This window comes from Tursiops truncatus, chromosome 9, assembly GCF_011762595.2.
Source record: "Tursiops truncatus isolate mTurTru1 chromosome 9, mTurTru1.mat.Y, whole genome shotgun sequence".
Taxonomy (NCBI): domain Eukaryota; kingdom Metazoa; phylum Chordata; class Mammalia; order Artiodactyla; family Delphinidae; genus Tursiops; species Tursiops truncatus.
The window spans coordinates 93,598,928-93,622,599 of NC_047042.1; the positions used below are offsets into that span (position 1 = coordinate 93,598,928).

The 23,672-nt window shown below is 50.7% G+C and overlaps 2 protein-coding genes across 4 annotated transcripts; one reads left to right on the forward strand and one right to left on the reverse strand.

Moving 5' to 3' along the window:
• The first annotated feature begins 1,718 nt into the window (after window positions 1–1,718).
• On the forward strand, window positions 1,719–7,037 carry LLCFC1 (LLLL and CFNLAS motif containing 1). Of its 2 annotated transcripts, XR_012334130.1 has the most exons (3): window positions 1,719–1,920; window positions 2,461–2,707; window positions 6,895–7,037. XR_012334130.1 is itself a non-coding variant. In XM_004320966.3 (2 exons), exons 1-2 carry the CDS (start codon window positions 1,779–1,781, stop codon window positions 2,637–2,639), a joined length of 321 nt encoding a protein of 106 aa, XP_004321014.1. In that variant the 5' UTR covers window positions 1,719–1,778; the 3' UTR covers window positions 2,640–3,009. The 2 variants fall into 2 exon arrangements, 1 of the variants encoding a protein (XP_004321014.1); XM_004320966.3 differs by lacking the exon at window positions 6,895–7,037 and having other exon boundaries at window positions 2,461–3,009.
• Window positions 3,151–23,672, reverse strand: KEL (Kell metallo-endopeptidase (Kell blood group)). Of its 2 annotated transcripts, none has more exons than XM_033862733.2 (18): window positions 23,423–23,672; window positions 23,059–23,203; window positions 22,589–22,765; window positions 20,644–20,768; window positions 20,197–20,343; window positions 17,282–17,341; window positions 17,000–17,188; window positions 16,619–16,767; window positions 14,867–14,996; window positions 7,591–7,701; window positions 6,378–6,476; window positions 6,057–6,134; window positions 5,516–5,616; window positions 5,244–5,354; window positions 5,043–5,110; window positions 4,648–4,817; window positions 4,199–4,294; window positions 3,151–3,475 (listed from the first exon to the last, which is right to left on the reverse strand). In XM_033862733.2, the coding sequence occupies exons 1-18, from the start codon at window positions 23,468–23,470 to the stop codon at window positions 3,314–3,316; spliced, it is 2,166 nt and encodes a 721-aa protein (XP_033718624.1). In that variant the 5' UTR covers window positions 23,471–23,672; the 3' UTR covers window positions 3,151–3,313. The 2 variants fall into 2 exon arrangements, 1 of the variants encoding a protein (XP_033718624.1); XR_004528023.2 differs by having other exon boundaries at window positions 3,425–3,475; window positions 4,199–4,517.

Consider the following 23,672-nt stretch of genomic DNA (forward strand, 5'->3'; position numbering starts at 1 on the left):
CCTACAAGGATTTATCTCCTCAGCACAGGGCATCAGGCAGGCGGGTGGTGAGGGAATGGGGGCAGTGGTAGTGGTGCCACCCGGTTCTTTCCTCTCCAGCCGCCCTCGTAAGACACCCCGACGCCCAACTACCCTCCCCAGGCAAACTCACAGAGCCGGAGATGGCTTCTCATTTAGCCTTGAACCAAGAGGCTCCTCCCCCAAATAGCCAGGAGGTTGTTAGTGATTTTTTTCCATTCAAGCATCATTTCCTGAACCTGCAGGTCAATGAGTGCAAGGGACAGGTGAACAGGGTCACCTGCTTACTTGAATCCTGCCTCTCCCATCATCAAGTGACCTCCTGTACCGCTCCCCAATCACCCTGTCACCTGGCTTGGATCGCCAGGAAGTAAACAGCAGGCCGTGTCGGCTGTCTGGGACAGTCTCCCGATAAGCCCGTCTGACGGTGTGGGCAGCATCCGTGGGAGGGAAGCTCCACGGGCCCTTCCATTTCTGCGATCCCCTCTTTCAGGAAGGGTACGTGTTTCTGCGCACATCCTCACCCCTGCACGTGGCGGTTCCTTCAGGTGCAGGGTACGTGGACGCCAGGAGCGGTGTGAGCTGGTGGTGATAGTTCCAGCGTGTCTAAGACCCCCCTCCCACCTGTCCTGGCACCCCCTCCTGTCGCTCATGGCCAGTATCTGTCTCTGGTTTTTCAGGGTGGGGCTTCATCCTGCCTCCCCATCTCTCTGCTCCAGGAAGCAGATGTAAGCCACAGTCCATTACCAACAGGTCTGTGCTCACCAGGGTCATGGGCAGGGGCAGGCACTGGGACGTGAAAGCAGGTCTCTTGAGATCCGTTACTTGGGATCCTTGCCTCTGTCTGCCACACTGATTTTTCTCTGAAGACTGTAACTCCTCCCACCCTTTAGAGATGGAGTTTAGACACTGGGTCTCTAACAACTTTTCCTCTGTGTCTGAGTACAGGAGGATGTGGAATGAGGGAAGATGGTGTTCAGTCTACCAGTACAAGAGGGCAATGGCTAGGATAGAGGGAAGTCCGGGAGAGGACGATGAGTGAGAGAAAGGTTTCCACTTGGGTCCAAGGCACTCTGCTCTCTGTCTCTCTCACACCCAGAGCAGGTACCCATCCCCTCCTCCACCCACGCCCTCCCCCTCCTTCATTTCTGACGGAGCTGAGTTTCATGCACAGCCCAGGACTTGAAGATCCCCATTTCGACATCCGGTCTGGGTCTCAGTTTATGCAAGTCGCTTTCCTTTGAGAAAGGCTGTACAGAGGAGTGGGAAGGTGTGATATTTAGAATCTAAAGAATCGGCCAAGAGCCCTGCTCTGCACCTTATTATCTGTGTGATCTTCAGTCAGTGGGCGAATCATTTCTTTTGTGAACCTCAGTTTCCTCATCTATATAATGGGTTTGGCAATACCGTGACTTTGAGTCCTGGTTACTATGTGGATCTAATGATATAATGGACATGAAAGGACTCCACAAACTCTTAAGTCATTGCTGTGGCTCTGCACAGAATGGCCCACCGTGGTCATCCTGGAAGCCTCAGTTGCCCCCTGCTAGCCACTCTCCACGCTCTTGCCTGCCAACGGAACTCTCCAAGAGGACGGGATGAGGGTCAGGCCCACGACTGTGATGTCACAGAGCTCATGACATCAGAGGTCCTATGGAAGGGAAGGGGAGAAAACGGTGCTGGGAAGGGGTAAGCGCCGGGACAACGGACAGGGGAGGGAGGAGAGGGTCCTGCCGGGCACTGGGGACTAGGGAAGGCCCATGACTTCCCTGGGCTCCCAGCTCTGCAGGGCAGCATTCCTGGCATCCATCCTCCTGCTGCTGTGGGTCAAGGGGGTGACGCCTCAGAAAGGGAGCCCAGGCCTGGACGAGAGGAGTCAGAAAGAGAAAACACCCTCTACAGGTAGGTGAAGTAGGGGGACGATGCCTGAAGCCGGGGACCAGATCTCTTTGGAGTCAGATCACTGGTCAGGCCAGAGGGAAAGCTGAGATAGGTTTGGGTTACGGGCGGTCACCCCAGGCCCTACTACTGCAGTGTGAGTGTCCTGTAAAGGGCCTAGAGCCGCAGTTCCTCACCAGGGCCGTACTCAGGGTGTGCCGGGGCCAGCGGATGTGCGTGGGACCCTGTGAATACGGGAAGAGGGTCTTGGAAGTTCACCCTCCTCCACGTTGGTCCCTCACTCCCCAGACGAGGTAACACCTTGGAGGAGGCAGTGTGAATTGGCAGAGGGGAGTGCGTGCCCTTGAGCTGGGGCTATGGCCACACACAGACCAGAAGAGACCCCCCAGATGGAGCATCGCCTCTGTGGTCAAGAACAAGGGTGTGGGCGGTTGGGCTCCCAGGTTCCCCAATGCCTTCCTCTTTCCAAGGCGGGCCAGGGGCGGGGGGCAGGGGGGGCATCAGAAACAGTCCTTTCACGCTGTCCCCCGTCCCCTGTTTCAGACCAAGATGGAGAGCAGTTTGCAGAGCACTTTGTGGCCTCCTCGGTGGGCGAGCTGTGGCAGGCAGTCGACATGACCCAGCAAGAGGACGAGCAGATGTCAGAGGCGGTGGCAAGCCGTGGCCACCTGTTCCACCTCGCCTTCTGCTTGAACCTGGCCGGCACCGTGGTTTTCCTATGAGGGACCTGGAGGCGGAGGCGGTGGCCTGATTCCTGGATGAGGACCTGGACATCTGCCTCCGCTTCACGGTAGCTTACTGACCGCCTCCCCGTGGGGGTCCGGAGCGCTCCTCCCGAGGGTGACGTACATGCGGCTTCCTGGCTCTTGCCCATGACCCTCCCCCTCGGGACGCAGCATCAGAGAGACCCCGTGCTGACCTCTCAGCGGCCCACGGCCCCTGCCCACCCTCCCCCCCACCCTCTGAGGGCCATCTCCAAGAGCGGACACACCGGACCCCTGCCCTTCTCTCTCCCCCAGCCTCTCCTGGCTTTGCTCAGGACAACAGATTAGGGGTAGGGAGGCAGCAACAATGAGAGTAATAACAATCAAATCCTGGAAACAAGTGGGGGCAGCTTAATCTTGTCTCTAACCGGTTTCCACCGACCTTTAGCTCATTCACTGGTTCTTTCCTTGTCTCACGTCCTTGGAACTCTGCTTGGCGGTTTCTCCTCTGATTTTTTCTGACTTCTAGGCATCGGACATAGCAGGAAAGTGTTCTTAAGAGACAGGCAGAAGCCAAGGGCCGGCTTTTATTTTTGGAACAGAAGGGGAGAGGAGGTATTGTCCTGATTCCAGGGATGGGGCAGGGAGATGCTGATACACCTGTACTGAGGTCTCTTTGGGAGCCAGCTGGGTTACCAGAGCTGGCAGCGGCTGGAGGGGTGCATGAGGGTGCCGTGGGGACAGTGGAAGTGTCTGGCGAAGGCTGGGCTGTTGCTTAGGGGCCCGTGGATTCGAAGGGTAGGAGGGCTGTGAGTGTCCTGAGGATCCTGGGTGCTGGGGTCCCTACACATCACCTGGGGAGAAAGAGAGGTCCATACAGGGTAAGGAGAAAAGCAGGGTATCAGGGTCAGCAGGACACGGCAGACCTGGTGACCAGGTGGTAACTAGGGACAGCAAAGATAAAAGCAGGGATAGCAATGCTCTGAGGGCCACATGGAGGAAGGAAGGTATTTGCCATTTGTGGGTCATTTAATCGGGCAGTGGGTATCTGGGGAGGGCTGGTCTGTGCAATCATACCATTTGCAAGTGCCCTAGAGGTGGGTCTGCTGTAAGAACACTGTGCGGATCTCTAAGTATCCTGAGGAATTGGGGGCACTATCTGCTGAGGGATCTGCTGTAAGAACACTGTGCGGGGGTTATGTCACGGGGGGACCCCACTGCGTGGCGAGGTCTCCGAGGAGGAACGTGGTCTATAGGTAGTCTGTTAAGGCTCCTTTTGAAGGGATCTGTGTCTCCAGAAGAAATGAGAGAAGATAAAAGTTGGGCTCATCTCAAGGAGGGATTTGGGAATACAGTCGTTTTCCGTTTTCTGAAGGCACTGCTGAATTCGGTAGAAGAATTTATAGCAGGATGAAGGGATGGTCCCAAGGGGACACGTGTGAAAGGATGACATTGGGGATTTGTGCAGCAGAGGCTTGGTGGCATTGGGGGGAAGATGCTTAACAATATCTGAGTGTTAACGATAGGGCATTTATCTGACATGGACTAAGCCCTGGTGGGAGGTGTCGGCTGCCTACCTGGGCATAGCTTCGGAAGAAGAGCTGCCAGGGGCTGAGGTTCAGGTTGGGCAGGGTGGTCTCCCCACGGTACCGTAATAGCCTCTTGTTGTATGCCTGGATATGGGAGTGGGATGGAGAGTCGCCCTCAGGCTCTAGACCCGTGGCCATCTGGAAATCTGATGCCCTACACGCAATATCCAAACCCAGTTCACGGTCCTTCTTTCCAAGTTCTGCACCGACACACTGCTCTGAGCCAGGAGAAAAGGTACTTGCCGTGAGAGCTATGGATCTAGAAAAGAGGGCTCTATGGAGTCGGAGGGGGTCCTCAAGTTGCCACCTGTTCAGTGGGGATGTGAAGGGCAGAACGTTTTGCTATGTTTGCCTGAGGGATGGTGGAAGGAAAAACTGGGGACAGGCTCTCTATTCTGCTGGTAAAAATAGATCGCAGCCCTTGGGATGTGAGTTACCTGCAGTGCAATGGCCAGTCCCCCCGTGTCTGCAGCATCCTCCAGGAATGTGCGGGAGCCATTGAAGAAGGTCCCGTTGGGTAATGGAAAGGCAGCATAGTGGCGCTCCAGGCACACTAGCGCCCCCTGTAGGGCATGGGTGTCACAGGCTGGGCAGCCCCCAGGGAATACTGTTGAAAATGGGGCAAGGGAATGAAACGGTGAGGCATGATGCAGGGGTGAAGACACGGGGGTACCACAAACTGGGCTGGCTCCCAGGAGCACTGCAAAGGCTTCAGAACTGACCCCACCCCGGAGCCCTCGCACAGCTTCCCTTCTCCCCCTCTAGGATGCCTTTGGGGCCTTCAACCTGGGTTCCCGATGGCCCCATCTCCCAATGGCCCGCTGTTACTCACGGAGCTGGTAGAAGATGTGCAGCAGCTCATGGGCCATAACGCTGCCGGCGGCGCCAAAGTTCACAGCTCTAGGGGGCAAGGGCTTGTCTTACCCTCAGAATCCTTCCAAGTTTTTGGCCCCAATTCTCCAACCATAAGTCGCATCCATCATTCATCATAACATGGGTCCATTGCTCTTGGGAAACTTAGAATGGCCCATACCTGGGGTAGCCAGGGTGGAAAAACGGGGGTTGGAGGAGTCCGGCTGGGAAGACCACCACATGGTCAGGTATTGAATAGTAGGCATTTACGCCCCAGGGGAGCACCTGCCACCTGTGGAAAGAGTACATATGAATACCAGCTCTATCATTTACGTGCCGTCGTTCCCGCATACTGTCACTGTTCCTGTTCCCCTGAGCCTCTGGCTTTCTTTCCTGCTCATTTTGGACGGCTATCTTTGGGATGCGGTGTCTGTGTCTCCCTCGCCCTCGTACCTGTGGTTGGGGAAAGGCTGCAGGAAACTCCGGATGATTCTAGCTCGGCGGGATCGGACACAGCTCAGGAAGGACTGCAGGAAGCTGGGTCCAAGTCGTATCTGGGAGGAGGCAGGAGGCAACTCGAATACACGGAGACAAATGTAGATGTACACTGACATACCCTGACGCGGACATCTGAACCCAGACAGCTAAGCCCCGATGCGCGGACCTCCCCGGAATCGTGGAAAACCAGCGCCATGACACCAGTGCCTGCGTGGTACAAACGGGCTTCACACGTACCAGCACACAAATACTCAGGCAAGTCACACGAATGCATGGGTGCGAGTGTGCACACACGCTCAACGTGACCTGCAAAGGTTCTACTCTTCTGTTGGCAAGATCCAGAGTGTGGCTATCCGCCCATCAGGCCCCAGCAGCACCAGGGCAGGGAAGGGTTTCTCAGGATCAACTAGGGGAAATGACTGTCTGCCACTCTGGTGGATCGGGGTGGGTGAAGAAGTTGAGGGTTAAAGAGTAAATGGCGAGGGCAGGAACCCACATCGTTGTATTCTTGTCTGGCTGGGTCTGGCTTCAAGGCCCATTCCGGGGCCCCCATCTTCACCTGCAGCTGGGTGACCTGGGAAGAGACACAAAGGTGGAAGGAACCTAGCTGTCCCAAGTCTTATCAGAAGGAATCTCTCCTGCTCACTGCCCTGTCCCTTCCTCTGGTACTGCCCCCAGGATGTGTGTGCGGCATATTGGTGTTTATACTTGTGCCCTTGGCCTTGAGCACGCTCCTCCAGGCCCTGTGATCTCTTGATCCAACACTCAGTTCACACCTACTACACGTTCCCACACTGTCTCCTTCTCCTGGCCTTACCTTGTCCTGGACCTTTGCCCGGGTCTCTTCATCCATCCAAGGAAGCATCTGGAAGCGAGCGATGAGGGCATCCTTGATCGCAGTGAATAATTCCATGGCCTGTGGGCAGGACGGGGCAGGGAGAAAGAAACAGGATCAAACTCAGCCTCAGTGCTGGGCCCTGCCCACTGGGCCTCTAGGAAGGGGCCTCGACCCTGAGGGGCTGCCAGAAGGAGGACGGTCTCAGACAGAGAAAGTGCGAAGTGCTACCTACTAGGTGACCAAAAACTCAGGCTACGGAGAGCTGTGGGGATGTGGAGGAGGTACCAAGCACAGAAGGGGAAGGTGGGAACTGGTCACTCCTGACCCTTGACGGGGTAGACAGCTCCTTTCCGTGACACTGTCCTTTCTCTCGGCCGGGCAATCCTCTCAGAAAGTGGCGGGAGGAGGTGGACCACCATCCCCTTCTCTGCTCTCGAGGGCCCTCGTCCTCACACCCTGTTTCTTACAGCCTGCATTTCCTCTCTCCAACTTCCAGGGCTCCTCAGCTTCGCAACGAGCTGAAGCCTGCCCAGCTTCACACCCCGACTGTGTACTGACTGCCTTCTCGGCCATCTACCACCGTGTGCATTTCCTTTCTTGATGGAGGAAAATGGATGACGACACTGGGAGCCTGAGTTCAAATCCTAACTCTGCTATTTGGTAGCTGTGTGATCTTGGGCAAGTTTCTTAACCCCTCTGTGCTTCAGTTCTCTCTGCTTTAAAATTATAATAATAGTAGGAATTAAAGTAGTTGGTGCAAAGTGCTTATAAGAGTATCAGGCACATGGTAGGCACTGAAAAGTGTTCAGTAGTTATTTATTAGCGCTTCTGAAGATGATAGCATTCCATTCTGATGTCATTTCACGTGTTGTTAAAAAAAAATCACAGGTAAACAAGGGGTAGGCTTAGAGGTCATGCAGTTCAATTTTCTCATTTTATGGTTGAAGAAACACATGAGCAGGAAAGCTGGGTGACCTGTCCAGGTCAGTGTGTGTTGTGCGGACTTTGTGTCTCAGAGCTAAACTGTGCAGACCCTAGGGATGCAGCGTGTCCCTCTCTGGGTTCTCTCTCTAACTGGCTGGTTCTCTGACCACAGAGACCATCGAGAAGAGCAAAGTCGCTAGAACTAGGAGAGGATGGGTTGGCGGGGAAGGGGCGGAAGGACGTGGGCTGGGGAAGGGCCCTCACGTACAGCACTTCGGGTGCTGGGGCCGAAGGCCTCACGGACAAACAAGGCTGCCAGCGTAGGCTTGAAGAAGGCTGCCGTCTTCTCCACACACGTCATCCAGCGAGGGTGGGCGGGCTACAGAGACAAAGCTGGAATGAATGGCTCCCGCCAAGGCGTCTTCCTCATCCACTTTCCCAGGCCAGTCTCACCTAGACCTTCACCCCCAGAGCATGCTCTCTTTGCTGGACTTTCTGGGTTTGTCTCCCTTTACTCTATAACCCCTTTTGGTGACACACATGGGGTCATGCTGCTTAGCAAAGAGGGGCTCACATCTCCTCCAGGATTAGTCTCATGAGCCTGGGTTGGGCAAACTATCCTTGTTTATTGCCTATTGAATTTGAAAGCCAGGCCACTGGGAGGCATCCTTCTGGATGATTGAAAGGCTCCTGGGAAGGACAGGACTAGAGCCAACCCTCTCACTTTAGCAGGTCTGCCTGCCACCCTGTCCCCACCCACCACGCCTGCCACCCTGTCCCCACCCACCACGCACAGAGCCCGGCGGAGACTCCCATCCTCCCAAGCTTCTTTACTTAAAAGAGAAATTGAAGAAGGAAGAGTCTCCCTGCCTCCTGCCTTCCTACCCCACTCTCCAAATGGTTATTGAGGATCATACGGTAAGACCTTGTCTTATAAAGAAGGAAGTTATCAGAGTAAAATTGGGTTTTAGATACCATATTGTTTGGTGGGAGAAGAGGAAAAAAGAAAAGACTAAATATACGAATTCAGAGCACTAAGACACTTTCTGCCAAATCAGGGAAAAGGATATAGGATGAGAGGATGGACGTCTTCAACTTCAAAGGCAGAGAAACGGTTAGACAAAAAATCAAAAGAGGGGACTTCCCTGGTGGCGCAGTGGTTAAGAATCCGCCTGCCAATGCAGGGGACACAGGTTCGAGCCCTGGTCCGGGAAGATCCCACATGCCACGGAGCAACTAAGCCTGTGCACCACAACTACTGAGCCTGTGCTCTAGAGCCCGCGAGCCACAACTACCGAGTCCACGTGCCGCAACTACTGAAGCCCGCGCACCTAGAGCCCGTGCTCCGCAACAAGAGAAGCCCCAGCGACGAGAAGCCCGCACACCACAACGAAGAGTAGCCCCCGCTCACCGCAACTAGAGAAAGCCCGCATGCAGCAACGAAGACCCCACGTGGCCAAAAATAAATAAATAAATTTATTAAAAAATAAAAACTCAAAGAGGGCCTTGGCAACTGGGGTGTTTTTTAACACGTTTGACCAGAGACATATGACTGCCACAAGCGTTAGTTTCTGCAAAAATCCCCTGGTCAAATAATGTGTTAACAGCAGGATGGGAAGACTAAGAAACATAAAAGAGAGATGTTGGGGTGGATGGCTTTGAAGAGACGACCAAGCGTAGGCCCAGAGATGACGCAGGGCAGGTGAGAAACAAATTCAGGAAGCTGGCCTAAGGGAAAGCTGAGCTGCGACTTAGGAAAAACCGGCTAACATGCTAATTTGGGCTGAGTGGGCTGAAGTCATAAGACTTCATTCCTGTAACTTATTTATTCCCCCAGACGTCCTGGCAGGTCAGGCAGTTAGGCTGCCACCCCGCATTCCGGTCCTAAGGCTGGAGAGAGTTTATGGGGCTTCCGACAAATGAGGAAAGAGAAAGGAAGGCCAGCACTTCTGTCATCGAAGACACTCCTGGGCCTATTAGAATGTTCATCATTTTGGAGGTTGCTCCAGACCCGGTTGCCCACATCTGTGCGTTCTTGTCTGTCCCCTCACCATGAGACCTTTTAAGAACCTTCTCCTGTTGAGGAGAAGGGACTCAGACACTTTGCAGAGTGTATTACTTGGAGCTCTGAAACTCACAAATGTGAAATACAAATAGAAAGGCAACCTCGGTCTGATAGCAACGCCTGGGTCCAGTGCAGGTGCTGCAGGCCCCCGATGACAAGCTCGGCTCTGAGGCTGCCTTTCATCAGACTGCTGCCGGGGGTGGAGGGCTGCACCCAGGACAGGAGCAAACACATCAGCCTGGAGCTTGGTAGTGTGGACCTGCCTGCCCTTTCTATACCTCCTGGTTCTCGAGTTGTTTCCTGATCCCTTTGGCTGGTGCCTGCCCTTCTCTCCAAATCCTTTGCCTGTTCCATGCTGTTGCCCATAGCCCAGGCCACGGCAGGCCCTGACCTGGTTCCTGGAGAGTGTGGACACCACCTCGGACCACCCACTGCTCACCCTATGCCACTCTGGGATCCTTTTGGTCACACTTGTGCTGAGTCATATGTTCTATGTGCGGGAAAACAACTTCCAGAATCTATAAATGAACGTAAGTCTCGGGGGTGGAGGTTGGCAGGTTGTATATTCATCTGCTGGGGGTTATGAGTATCTGAGCTGTCTCTCAAGACGTGGAGTGATGGAGTATACCACATTGATTGAAAACAGAGAAAAAGAAAAAAAATCATTGCTAAAATATAAAGGATAGAAGAGATACTTCAAACCCAGGATAATGAGGCTCAAAAGATTAATTTTAAGGAACAGAAAAATGTTGCGGGAGTGGGAATGTGGGAGGGATGGAGTGGGAGTGTGGGATTAGCAGATGCAAACTATTATATACAGGATGGATAAACAACAAGGTCCTACTGTAGAGCGCAGGGAACTATATTCAAAACCCTGTGATAGGGGCTTCCCTGGTGGCGCAGTGGTTGAGAATCTGCCTGCCAATGCAGGGGACACGGGTTCGAGCCCTGGTCTGGGAGGATCCCACATGCCGCGGAGCAACTGGGCCCGTGAGCCACAACCACTGAGCCTGCGCTTCTGGAGGCTGTGCTCCGCAACGGGAGAGGCCGCGATAGTGAGAGGCCCGCACACCACGATGAAGAGTGGTCCCCGCTCGCCGCAACTAGAGAAAGCCCTCGCACAGAAACGAAGACCCAACACAGCCAAAAATAAATAAATAAATAAATAAATTAAAAAAAAACACAACAAACCCTGTGATAAACCATAATGGAAAAGGATATGAAAAAGAATGGGTATATATGTATAACTGAATCGCTTTGCTGCACAGCAGAAGTTAACACAACACTCTAAATCAACTATACTTGAAGAAAAAAATCTTTTAAAAAAGAAAGAAAAAAAGTTGCAGATACAAGCTTAGAACGATGAGTAATGATAGACTTGATAAAAATCAGGAAAAATTCCAAGAGTCTGGAGAGAAGCAAATTTTTGCACAATTTTCAGTAAGGGGAAGGTAGATTTTAGAGATTACAGGTGAGTCAGGAATCCTTAATGTTAATTTCTAAACAAAATTCTAGAATGAATCATTAAACCGACTATTTTTGGACACTTGGAAAATAATGTGTAACTCCTGAGGGCCAGCATAGCACCACTGAGGACGAATCATATCAAAATCCTTTTGAAATGTCATCACTTTTAAAGGATCATTAAATTAGGATAAACAGCAGATCTGGAGTCACAAACTCAAACAGGGGCCATGAGGTAACCTAAGTGAGAGCAGCAGTCCAACGTCAGAACCCCGGGACAAGAAGGGGTACGGCAAACCGGAGAGAGGGACGCAGCCCTGCTGGCTGCATCACTCGGTCCCAGTCATTTGTCGCCCCTGGAGACGGCTAGCTCCGTGTTGCCAGAGCTTCACACTGACAACAACAAAAAAGGCTGGAACTCTGAGTCTTGCTGTGCCATCACCTAACAGTTTATAAAAAGCTTCAAAGGCCAACAACACACACCTATGGGCCAGATTCAGCCTCAAGGACCACCGCAGTGCTCCCTCTGTACAGAGAATTCAGTATTTACTAACTGTGGATTATTAACTTAAACCCTCATACTTCAGTTACGCCAGCTATAAAAATGAGCCTAATGCCTGTTCTGCCTTCCTGTTCCGCTTTCCTCACAAAGCTACTTGGGAGAGCAGGGGAAACACTACGTGGAACGTGCTCTGTAAATTCTAAAGTTCTACCCCACTCTGTTGGCATGATTTTGATTTCAAGATAGCAGTTGGTAAAACCAAAACTTACATCTTTGTGAAATCGATGGAGAAATCCACGTTAAATGACAGTGTGACTTGAGTGGATTCTGACTGACTGGTCCACAAGGGAACATCAGTGATTACTGACTCCAAGTTAGTACGAGCTTCCCCGACCACCCCACTGGACATTGTAGCACGTCCTCACCTAGTATGCCTCTCTCCCTTTCCTGTTTTATTTTTTCATGACACTTAATACCATCCAATATGTTTTATTCAGCTTACTGTCATTCTGCCTCCATTAGAATATAAGTGTTTGAGGGATTTTTGTCTATTTTGGTCATGAAGATTCCCAAGGGCCTAGAGAAGTGTCTGGCATATAATAGGGGCTCAATTAACATTTGGTGCATAAAGGAACTGACGACTCTACGCTAGGTCTTCAATAACCTGACCCAATACTCTTCCCTCTGCAGAATTTTACCAGTAATCTAGATGAAGATGCAATAAATAAAACTATGAATGACCTAAGGCAGAAATAACAGATCATTGAAACAAAGGCTAAAATTACCTGAATAAATTGGGAGGTTGGGCTGAGTGTAAACAGTTCACATTTAATGGGCAACAATGTGAGGTTCTGCTTTTAATTCCCCAAACTCAGCTTCTCGTTTAATAAGAGGAAGACCTGGCTTAACAGCCAGGTTCATTGACGATATATTCAAAAGTCACAAACAAAATATGGTCAGATAATGAGACCTAACAGTCCTTCTGAATAAGGGCATTAGAATTCGTTCAGAAGAATATGGTTAGACATCTGTAATTAACAACCATCGGATAGAAATACAAATTTTGATCAAATCAAGGCCAAAACCTTGGTGGTATCTTTGACTCCACTTTCACTCTCACACCACACATCCGTCAGGAAACACTGCTGCTTACCTTCAGAATATGATCTTTTAAAACATAAAACAGATAAATCCCTCTATAGGCCCCTGTTACATGCAGAGAGAAACCCAGGTCCTTACGGTGACCTACCAGGTTCCGGATAATCCCCTCCTCCCCTCTCTGATTTCCTCCCTACTCTTATCCTATTTGCTTTCTCTGTTCCAGGTGTGCTGGCTCCCAGGCTGATTCTCAAACCCCCCAGGCCAGGCTCCAGCAGCAGCAGGACAGCCTTGCCTGCAAGTCCCATCACCTTTGCTCAGCCAAAGCCACTAGGAGGATCTGTCACACTGTACCAAGCCTTAGCCAGCCTGCCCCGTGCCTTGTTGCAATGAAACGATATCCCTCTCTCCGCCGGAAAACCCGTTCTTCTCCCTAGACACTGCTTCCGTCCTACCTCCCGTTCAGATATCCCACTGATCATTTAAACCCACCCTCATCTCTCCCTCTTAGGAATTCCAAGAGTATCTAAACCAGAGTTTTCTCAGAACCCAGTGACGCCCATTCATTTACTTAGCATATGACTGCTTTTGTGTTACAAGGACAGAGTTGAGTGGTTGCAACACAGATCACATAGACCACAAAGCCAAAAATATTTACTATCTTGACCTTTATAGAAAGAATTTGCCAAGGCATTTTTTGTTACCACCCACTATTTCTCAATCCTGCACAGTTTGTGGTTAAAAATATGGCCTCCCGGGTCAGACAGACCTGTTTTGGAGTGTGTTCCTCCACTTAGGAGCTGTGTGGTCTTGGGAACCTTACATGTCCTTTCTGAGGACCTCAGAGTGGTTCCGGGAATAGTAAATAAAATAAGCAATGCCTGACACAGAGTAACTACTCCATGTATGTCAGCTTTTATTATTAATATGTGTCATACCTGGTACTGTTCCAGACAGGTGAAAGGGCTTCACCAAGTCACAGAACTATTTGTTGGTAGGGTTTGATTCAGCTTTTAAGCCCAAGGACAATTATATATCCTATTAGATATATAAGGCTGTTTATAATATGTATATAAAGGATATATATGTGTATAAAGGGTGGTGACTTTAGCAATTCATAAGCCTTCTAAGTTTTTTAAGTGTGAATTTCAACGTTGGCATCCTTACACCTTTCAAAAAGCACCACCAGGCCATGGTTCTGGGATTTCCAGGAGGCTGTCTGGTGCCAGGGATTTTGTAGCAACCCTAACTAAGAGGGGTTGGGGCTCTGTCTCATCTGAGTCAAGGGAAAGGCTGAGCCACAGGTTCTTGGGGACTAGCCTACCTGAGTGAAAATTCTAGAAAGTTTTTTGGGTTTTCTTTCTTTCTTTTTTTTTTAACAATGATTAAGCACACAGACTCTGGAGCCAGACTTCCAGAGTTCGAATTCCAGCTCTCACAACTTACTAGGTATATTACCCCGAGCAAGCCCCTTAACCTTTGGGTCTCAATTTACCCATCAATAAAACAGGGACAGGACGGTCTGCCCATCTCATGGAATTGTCGTGAGGATCAAATCAGCTCATGTATCTAAAGGGCTTAGAAAACTATCCAGCACGTTTGAAAGTCTCAATAGGCAATAACTACATTCCAGTCCCTGCATTTACAATTCCCTTCTCTGAATTCCACAGATATTTCAGGTTGCCAAAGCCATGAGTTTCTCCAAGGCAGAGAAATGGTCCACAAATTACTAAGAAAAGAAACCCAGTGATTTTCAAGACTACCCTGAGGCCTTGCCTGAGGATGGAGGACATCTTATGTTCTAGACGCCTCCTCTTGGGATTGGATGTGTCGACCTAGGATTTCAAAGTTCTCAGTAACTGAGTATGGACAGAGTAGACTTTGGTTAGTAGAGCACGTTTGGTACAGCTCCCTCCTCTGATATGTTGGGATCTGCACCACGAAGCCCACGGTGTGGCCGACAGAACCCTCGGGATGTCAGAGATGAGCTCCTCGTGAAGCACCTTTGGACATGGAACGCTGGAGTCACCGAGACAAAGGGAAGGTCCCTGCCTCTTACTCCAGTGAACCCTAGGCTGTATGTCCGGCCCCTCAAATCACAGCACTCAGGATAACCAGGCAAATAGTCTAGGGGTCATGACAAAAGAAAAGCAGGCCTTGATCACTTTAGAGCTTTATATCTAGACTTTAACAATCAGCAAAAGGCCCTCGAGGTAGCCAGATGTGTGCCTAAGGGTCTGGTCCCTGGTGCCTCAGCTCTCAGTGTCAGCCTTGAGTGCCTCCACGAGAGCCCAGACCCTGGGGCATCTATCTTCATGCCCCTCCCTGAGGGGGCTATGCCCACGTTCATCCCCCCAAAGGACAGATGCTCCTTTAGCCCCCCATCCGGGAGGATTCCTCCCTGCCCCTCCTCACCGTGGGTGGTCGCCCTGTCAGCTCCCCCAGTTTCTGGCTCAGCAATCTACGTGCCTCTTGGAATTTACTGTCCAGGGCTGGAGAAAGGGTCCCCACCAGGCCCAAGATCATGTGGCTCTGCAGAAAGTCCCTGCGGAGAGAAAAGAGACCCACAGTATACCCCCGGGCTCTGGGGAAAACACCAGAAAAGCTTCCCCTTGGATAGGTCACCTTGATACTCTCGGGGAAGCCCTTCTCTGTATTAATAGAGAATAACTGCTTCACATGTGAACACGTCAAGAAGGACTTTTCAAAAAATAAAAAAAAGAAGGGCTTTTCTTTCTATCTTTTTTTTTTAACCCTAGTTTAAAAATATTTTATTGCTAAAAAATTCCAAAACGATTAAAGTATCATCAAAGTTCACTGATCACAGATCACTTTAACAATTAAAATAATACTGAAAAAGGGTGAAATGTTGCGAGAATCACCCAGATATGACCCAGAGACATGAAGTGAGCAAATGCTATTGGAAAAATGGTGCCCACAGACTTGCTTGACACGGGGTTGCCCCAAACCTTTCACTTGTAAAAAACCACAATCTCTACAAAGTAGAATACAGCGACGCAAAATTAAATGTTATCAACTATAGTCACCATGTTGTACATTAGATCCTGAGACTTTCTTCACCTTACAACTGAAGGTTGGTACCCTTTCACCAACCTCTCCCTATTTCCCCACCCTTCAGCCCCTGGCAACCACTGTTCAAAACTTTTGTCTGTTTTAAGAAGAGCTTTTCTTGATGTGGGTTGGGCTGGGGTGGAGAATGATAGAAGAAAGGACCAGATGAAGAGGAGGACCTCTCAAGTCACAGCGGCGGGGGCGAGGGTGGGGGAGGATCTGGGCTAGATGAAGGCTGGACTTAGATTCAACCAAACAGATTCAGCTACTTCCACAACCAAGAAACCTCAGCTCATCTTAAGATGCATCTTCTAAGAGCAACAAAGCTGGGATGCAGGACCTTTCTCTGCCCGGCTGGCAACTCTCTCACCGGGTTTGATTTGTATCCTTACATAGGATACAAATCGCACCTGCGTGAACGGCTGTTTGCTTCTCCCTGAAAGAATTTCTAGTCGTTGCTGCCACTGAGTTACTATGAAGATGGGCTTTGAGCCCAAGGCCCTGGAAGGAAGCCACTGCCTCCAAGTGGTGGCCACACAGTATCAGGGACAGCAGTGAGCCCAACGCAGAGCCTCATCCTCCCTCCTCCCACCTTCCTCGACGCCCTGATCGTTCCCACAAGGGCCCCAGAATCCTCTCACTACAGATGAGAAACAGCCTCTCCCCCAGGTTCTTCCCAGCCTTCACCTCCTCCATCTACTCATCCCACGTACCTTCTCCTCCCACCCACACCCCTCAGCTGCTGACAAGACATAAATGCCCAGCTGTCCCCAGCAACTGGCCTTCGAGCATCTCCCACAGCTCAGAGTTACTTCACAGGCTGGGTGCTACTCCCAGCAAACCCCATGTCTTGTCAGATACCTGGATCCCTCATTTCGTGTGTGTTTCCCTACCCCATGCCCCCCGAGCCCCTCTTCCTGTTTCCACCATGTCCTCCTGGGCCGTCCATCCCACCCCCTCTCTGCCCCCATATGGCCCCAGATCCCTCCCATCTTTCTGCGAGGCCCTTACTAGCCTGCATTCTCCAGTCTTCTTTGTCCCTGAGACCTCCGGTCCTCGGACCCTCTTTCCATCACCCTCCCACGTGGGGCAAACCTGTGCTTCGACAGCTGCTTTTCAACCAGTTGCGACATGTTTTTCAAATACTCCAGGTCATGGACTGCGACGGGATGAGAGGGGCTCAGGGACATTGGTGCGAATGTCGCTTGCAAGCAGGACAACCAATCGATGGCAGGGGCCATTTCCTTAAAGGAGGGATACGGAGGCTTGGGGGGACAGGAAAGGAGGAGAGGGGGCATCCCCTCCCTCAGGTAGGAAAGGGAGTGGGGAGGCGGGGGGTTGAGGGAAAGGATGGAGCCAGGAAAGTTAGGGATGGAATGGAATTAAGGAAATAAGGAGAAAGAAGACAAGAAGGTCAAGAAAGTTTGGGAGCGAGACCCTCAGGCCCATCTTCATCCAGTCCCTGGTTCAAGGTACCTGCAGTTGGTCAATCGTGACCATCTGGAAGAGCTTTCCCTGTGCCTGCTGCTGCTCCGGGGGCCTCAGAAACTGGTACAGCTGTGAGTTAATGGAGATGGAAAAGGAGGCGTGTTCTCCCACCTTGTTTGGGTCTCCTCCCAGCAAGGTTCCCAGGCGATTCAGGTAAGTCAGGTATTCCCGCAGGATCTGGGGGAGAGGCAACCTCAGTCACAGCCACCGTCGGCCCCTGCCTTTCTCTAGCACAAGAGGTCAGGACCTTGGTCCCCAGTGCCATCTTACCTGGGCATAGTTCATCTCCTGCTTTTGCTTGAGGGGAACATCAAACTCTGGCTGGTCTATCTGGACACAAGAGAGACTGAGAGAAGTGGGGAATGTGGAGGAAGGAGAGGACAGGTGTGGGGAGATGGGCATTTACCAGGAAGATGGCCCCAGGAGATGGACTAAAGGGGGCACAGAGGAGGAGCCAGAGAGCAAAGAAAGCCAGGGACTGGGGGGCGAGGGACATGGGGGAAGAGTACAGACGTGCAAATGTGCAAAGAAGGTACTTCAACCAGTTTGGGGGAGCTCAGCAAGAGAGAAGCATAATAACCCATGTCCTGTAGGGAATCATTGTCTGTACCAGGGCCAGGTCTAGGGTAAAGGGAGTGAGATACCCGTCTCAAGTGCAAAATTTGAGAGGTACTGAAAACTCAGTAATCAAGATCGATAATATCTTAATTGAAATTTTAAAAATCTAAATGAATGCTAAAAATCCCCACAGAATAAAATAGCAAAACTTTGTTCATCATGTATTTTTCCCAAAAATCCACAATGTATTTCTGATCATTTTTTTTGAATTGTAGACGTTTCCCCAAAAGTCCGCAATAGAGTTTTGATCCATTGTTTTTTCAAGAAAGAAAATCCACGATGAACAAAGATTTGATATTTTGTTCATCATGGATTTTTGCATTGATTTTGACATTTTAAAAAATATTTATTGAAATACTATTTATCTTGATTAGTGAGTTTGGGTACCCTCTTAAATTCTGCACCCCAGGCAAGTAGCCCACTACCCTCACGTACTTCACCCTACTTCTGACATCGGTGTGTCCTTGTTTCTATCCCGAAGATCTTTGCTCCCACGTTTTTTGTTTTACTTCTCCGACTTCAATATCCTACTCCCACCTGGAGCTATATACTTTTCTGCTCTCTTGAATAAAGCTTTCACTTGACTCCTTTGTCACATTTTCTGTCCAAACTTTAAAGAACTAAAAGTCATCTATGCCTTTGCTTCAACCTCCTTACCTTCCTCCTAACTCCATAAAATCGGAGTCCATCTCCATGACCATTTTGATGCTATGTCTAGAAGGTTCCAATGGTGTCTTTTCATTCCTTATTTTCTAAGCCCAGAAGTCTCTGGAATCAAAGATAACCCCTCCCTCCTGAACTGGTCTCTCCCCTGTCCTTTGCGGCTCAGCTGAGCTGGTGTGACCCCCACCTCCTGACCGTTCTTACTCTTCTCCAGCACCACCTCATCGGGGCTCTCCCTCTGTAGTTCACTCTCTCTACCTGTATTTCCCCTCAGAGACCATTCAGTCTCAAGGTGATGGGAACCACCCTCCTCCCATCCACACCAAACCAACACTGTGGGGTCATTGTCTAGTTTCTCCATTTCTCTTATTGATATTCAGTCAGTCACCAGTCGAATCACCATGGACCATCCATCACCACTAGGATGAGGATGTAGGTAGCTGCCTACATCCTCATGCCTGGCCTCACTTTCCATTTCTGCCACAATCATCTTAGTTCAGAATCAACGTGGCTCATCTAGCTGCCTAGCACCTCTAGGTTGACCTTGAAAACCGCTGACTGTACTTGGGTTCTATGTACAACCATCATATTTGAAAGGCCTCTGTAACTCATTTTTTTCTATTATGTCAAAAGTTATCACCTCAGTCCAGTGTCGTAGGCCAGGAATAATCAGTCTCAACTTCATGTCTTCAGCGTTACTTTTACCTTCCACTGCACCCCACCCCTACCCGCAAATCCTCTGTTCAACAGACCAGCCTCCTTGCTGACCCCACAGAGGTGTCACACCATTCCAGGCTCCTCCCTTAGCTCAGGACTTCCCCGCAGCCCTTATAAGGCCCTTTAGCTTCACCGTCAGCTGTACGAATCAACCAGGCTTCAGGACTCAGCCCACACTCTCCCTCCTTTGAGCTTCTCCTTAACCATTTCAGGTCTTAACCAATTTCCAAAGGCCACACCAGTTAAACCCCTCAGCACACCCTTTAGAACTGAACTTGAGAATGCCTCATGTGCACTGTCAGTTCTTGTATATTCATCCTCATATAATTTCGTGGCATTTTGCAGAGTAGGGGCCAATATATAGGGTCACGTGGCCTACCACAATACCGATGCGTTCAAGGCTTTAATTTTTTTTACCCGCTCAGCAAACACCTGGTGTGGGCCTCTAGATGCCTGGCCCTGTGCTAGGTCCCAGAGACCTGAGCTGAATAAACCGTGGGCCTGTTCTCGAGAGGCTCAGTCTTCAACACAGCGCTAAATGCTGAGATGACAGGAAATGGGAGAACAGAGGGGTTCACCTACATCTCAGCCAGGGTTTCAGTGAAGATCTCCCGGAAGGGATAGTAATCAAGACCAAAAGTTGAAAGATAGGTATGAGTTTTCCAGGCTGAGTGTGCGAACTGAGGCGTAGCGTTGCAGGCAAAGGAAGCCATGTATGCAAGGAACCGAAGAATGTCCTTGGAGCTGTAAGCGAGGGAGCATGGCCTGGGGTATAAGGAGGAGATAAGGCTGCAGGAGTTTGTAAGGGTCATACTTGCAAGGCTTGGCTAAGGATTAAGAACCAGATCCTGCTGACCTAGTGAGCCATTTAAGGCATTTAAACAGACACAACAGCATAATTAGCTCTTGGTTTAGAAAGGTCCCTCTGGGGAAAATGAAAGCTAAATCGTAGGAGGGCAATACGAGAGACAGGGGAACCATCCCAGACGCTACAAGGAAGACCAAGACTACTGTCTTCCCAGAACTGCCCTGCTGCTCCTTTCCCTAATCTCACCTGAAGTCCCTGGTTCTCACATCAATAATTTCCCTAAAGATAAGTCTCTTCCCTGGATCGCACATCTTTCCTCTCCGAGGAAACGTGAGTCAGGCCCAGGTTTTACTACATTTTTTGCCAGTGCCTCCCTCACCTGGATGACCGGCGTGTACGGAGGGGTGGGAAGAGGTCGCAAATAGGCTCTGAAGAATGGGAAGTGACCATACTGACTCATCAGAAGGCTCAGAGTTCGGTTAAAGTCTAAGGGAGTCCAATCACCGGAGATTGGCCAGCCTCCAAGCTGGGAAGGAGAGAGAGAGGGCTCAGCACAGGGACAGTCTCCGAGACCAACCCCACCACCACCATTGCTGCTTCCTGACCTCTACTCTGAGTCCCTTAACCCCTTTAGGGCTCCACCTCTATCCCTCTTTCCCTACCCTCACCCAAGGTCCTAATACATCCACAGGCCATTGCCATTTCCATCTCCCTCCCAAATCCCTAGGAAAGAGACCCATCCTCTAGGGGGGAAAAAACGGCAGCCTTGAGCATATGTTGGTCTTGCGTGTTATGCATCCAGAAACGTTGATGCCCCGGGTCTCACCTCCTCAATAACTTGTCTGAGGGGACCAGCCCCTGCACCCTCAATGGCACCTGTGTCCATGCAGGAGCTGTAGAACTGGAAGGCTTTCTCCTCCCCAGAGTCCAGGCGCCAGGAACCTGGGGCTTCTAGAAAGGAAGTGTGGGAGAATTAAAGGAGTGGGGCACCAGCCAGGAAGGTGGGAGACAGAAAGGTTATAGGAAAGGGAAGACTTCCAGGGATAAGGAGGGAAGGGGAGAAAGAGAGGGATGAGGAAAACTGGGAAGATGGGATGAGCTGGATCAACTTGATGGAAGAAAAAGAGCTGGGAACGGGAGCACGGACAAGACAACGAGGAGGATAAAGGAGAGGTGAGGGAATTCCCTGGCGGGCCAGTGGTTAGGATTCCACACTCTCACTGCCGAGGGCCCGGGTTCCATCCCTGGTTGGGGAACTAAGATCCCACCTCCCACAAGCTGAGCAGCGCGGCCAAAAAAAAAAAAAAGGGAGAAAGGTGAGAAAGGAAATAAAGACAAAAAGACGGGAGGAAAAAAAGAAATGGAATAAGTAGAGTATGGAAAAAGGAGAAAGTAGAAATGAGAGGCAGGAGGGAGATGAATGAACGAATTAGAAATATTGGGGAAATCAGAGGACTTCTAAGGGATCGGAGAGAGGAAAGTGCATGAGGAAATGTTTAGCAAAGAGAAAAAATAGGGGCAGGCTCCCCTAGTCTGGACTCTCCCCTCTCTTTGATCCCAGGAAACAAACAAACACACACAGGACAATAACCCAAACACAAACCCATTTGAATCCTCCACCTTCTAACATCTAACACCTCTCCCTCAGTCCCCCTGGCATCCTTTCATTCTATTATGGGCAGCAGAATTTGTCCGAAGTGTATTTTTTCTTTTCATCTCCATACCGTAAGTGAAAGCGTGCCCCTCTACCATGCAGGGAATACCCACCTCCACTTTTTTTCCCATCAAAAGAAGGAGGGCAAAGGGATACATTTATTTCTTCCAGATTCCAATTGATACCGTCAACAGGTTCTCTGGGTTCCCATATGCAGGAAATGCATTCCTTTTGTTACATGCTTACTCCCAAATCCTCGCCACCATCCACCAACTTCCTGGGACCAACTTCCTACTTCCTATGTGGCCTTGGTTCCTCCCTCACAGTTTTCCTCTCAGTTCTTTTCAACACAGCCACCATCTACAGGAATCTTCTTACCTCCAGCCTTTTTAACTTGGTCCTCCTCTCCCTCCAGCATCTCTTTTGTGCCCATCTATATTCATTCCCTTACACACAACCCAATAAGGACCCCTCCATCACTTCTCACCCACTACGCCACTTCTTTCCTCCCACCATCATCTCCAATCAGTCATCTCCATCATCCCAGTTCAGCTTCTTCCAGTTCAACTTGCACACCATGGTCCAAGGTTTCAGGGAGAACAGGAGATAATGGTGAAAAGAGGGGGGTCTGGGAAGCGATGGGAGGGAGAGGATAACACTGACAAGGGCGCGTTAGGAGACAAGAAGGGTCTGAGGGCTGGACAATGAGAGTGATGGAGAGAAAGATTAAAGTGCAACAGGCGTTGAGGAGATGCCAGTGCGGGAAGACACCTAGCATCGGGTAGAAATTGAAAATTTAAGGGAGGTAACACAGAAGATGGAACTTGGTGAAAGGGAGAACTTGGAGAGAATGGAGCAATCGTGGATAAATGGGAAAGGAGAGAGGATAGGGATTAGGTAAAGAAAAGATGAAAGGAGGGACAAGAAGAGATGGAAGAGAGGTGGTACCTGCGGTGAAATGTACGGTGATGGAGAAGCAAACCTAGCAGTTCCCTGAGAGCCAATGGAGGATGGTGCAAGCCAGGTGTTCCACAGGCACACAGGCTTGGAACAGTTGTGATCATTCTAGGCTCAGTGGCACCCATGGCAAGAGAATCTTCCACCCTGATTTCCTTACCCAGTATTCTCTGAAGTCGGCGCTTGTTCTCCTTTGCAAGAGCCTGAAAAGAACTAGTGGTCCTGTTGGTGTTTCCACAGGCAAAGCTAAAGAAATCAGTGCAGGGGGCCACACTGGTGTTTCCAGAGGCCAGGTAAAGACTCAGGAGGTCCCGACACACAGGCGTCTCACAGTGGGCTGTGGGGAAAAGCTCAGAGCTGGGAAAGAGAAAGCGATGAGGGCTCCCCCAAGGGGCTAAGCAAAGGAATGTCTGGTGAGGGAAAGGGACAGAGGCCCTGGTGAGGAGGAAATGGTCTGACTGGCGGCCAGGAGCGTGATTCAAGGGGGAAGAGGTCGGGAACCCGGGGCCCCAGAGGGTCGGGATGAGTGTCAGTTAATGGACACAGAGCCTCAGGATGATGGATGGATGGATGGGGTCCAAGAATGAGGGAGGGCTGAGTGGGTCGTGGGAGACCTAGGATCTCGCTTACCAGGACCGCAGCCCTGGAAAACGTAGCCCCAAAGCAGCAGAGAACCAGCGAGGATTAGACTGAAAAGCAGGACTGTCATTAGCGCTCGCCTGGCCATCGCCCACTGTCTGCCGTGTACAGCGGGCAGCCCCTCTTCTGGAGATCTCTGCGCAGAGAGCCAGGAGGTGAAAACCACAAGATGGAGAGAGGATATTGGGAGGGGTGGGGAAAGGGAGGGGAGAGGAGAAAGAAGGGACAGTTAGTGTTGGGCCCCTTTGTATGGAGATAACACCCCTCATTATCCCAAACCCAGCCCTCTTTGGACCCCTGGGAGCCGGCAGGGTTGTCATAAATCTGCCCCGCACAGGTCACAGAGGTCACTTACCTCCCGTCTCCTGCGGGTCCCCGCTCCGCTCGCTGGCTCAGACCCCATGGCTCTCCCCCACTCGTCTCCACCCTCCTGAACTGAATGAGGAGGAGGGAGGACAGAGAAGCTGGTTCAGGAAGGGAGGACATTAAAGAGAGTTATATCAGGCCATTTGGACACCTCCCCCTGCCCACCTACTCCCCCATACACGCACGTGCACGCACGCACACACACACACACACACACACACACACACACACACACACAC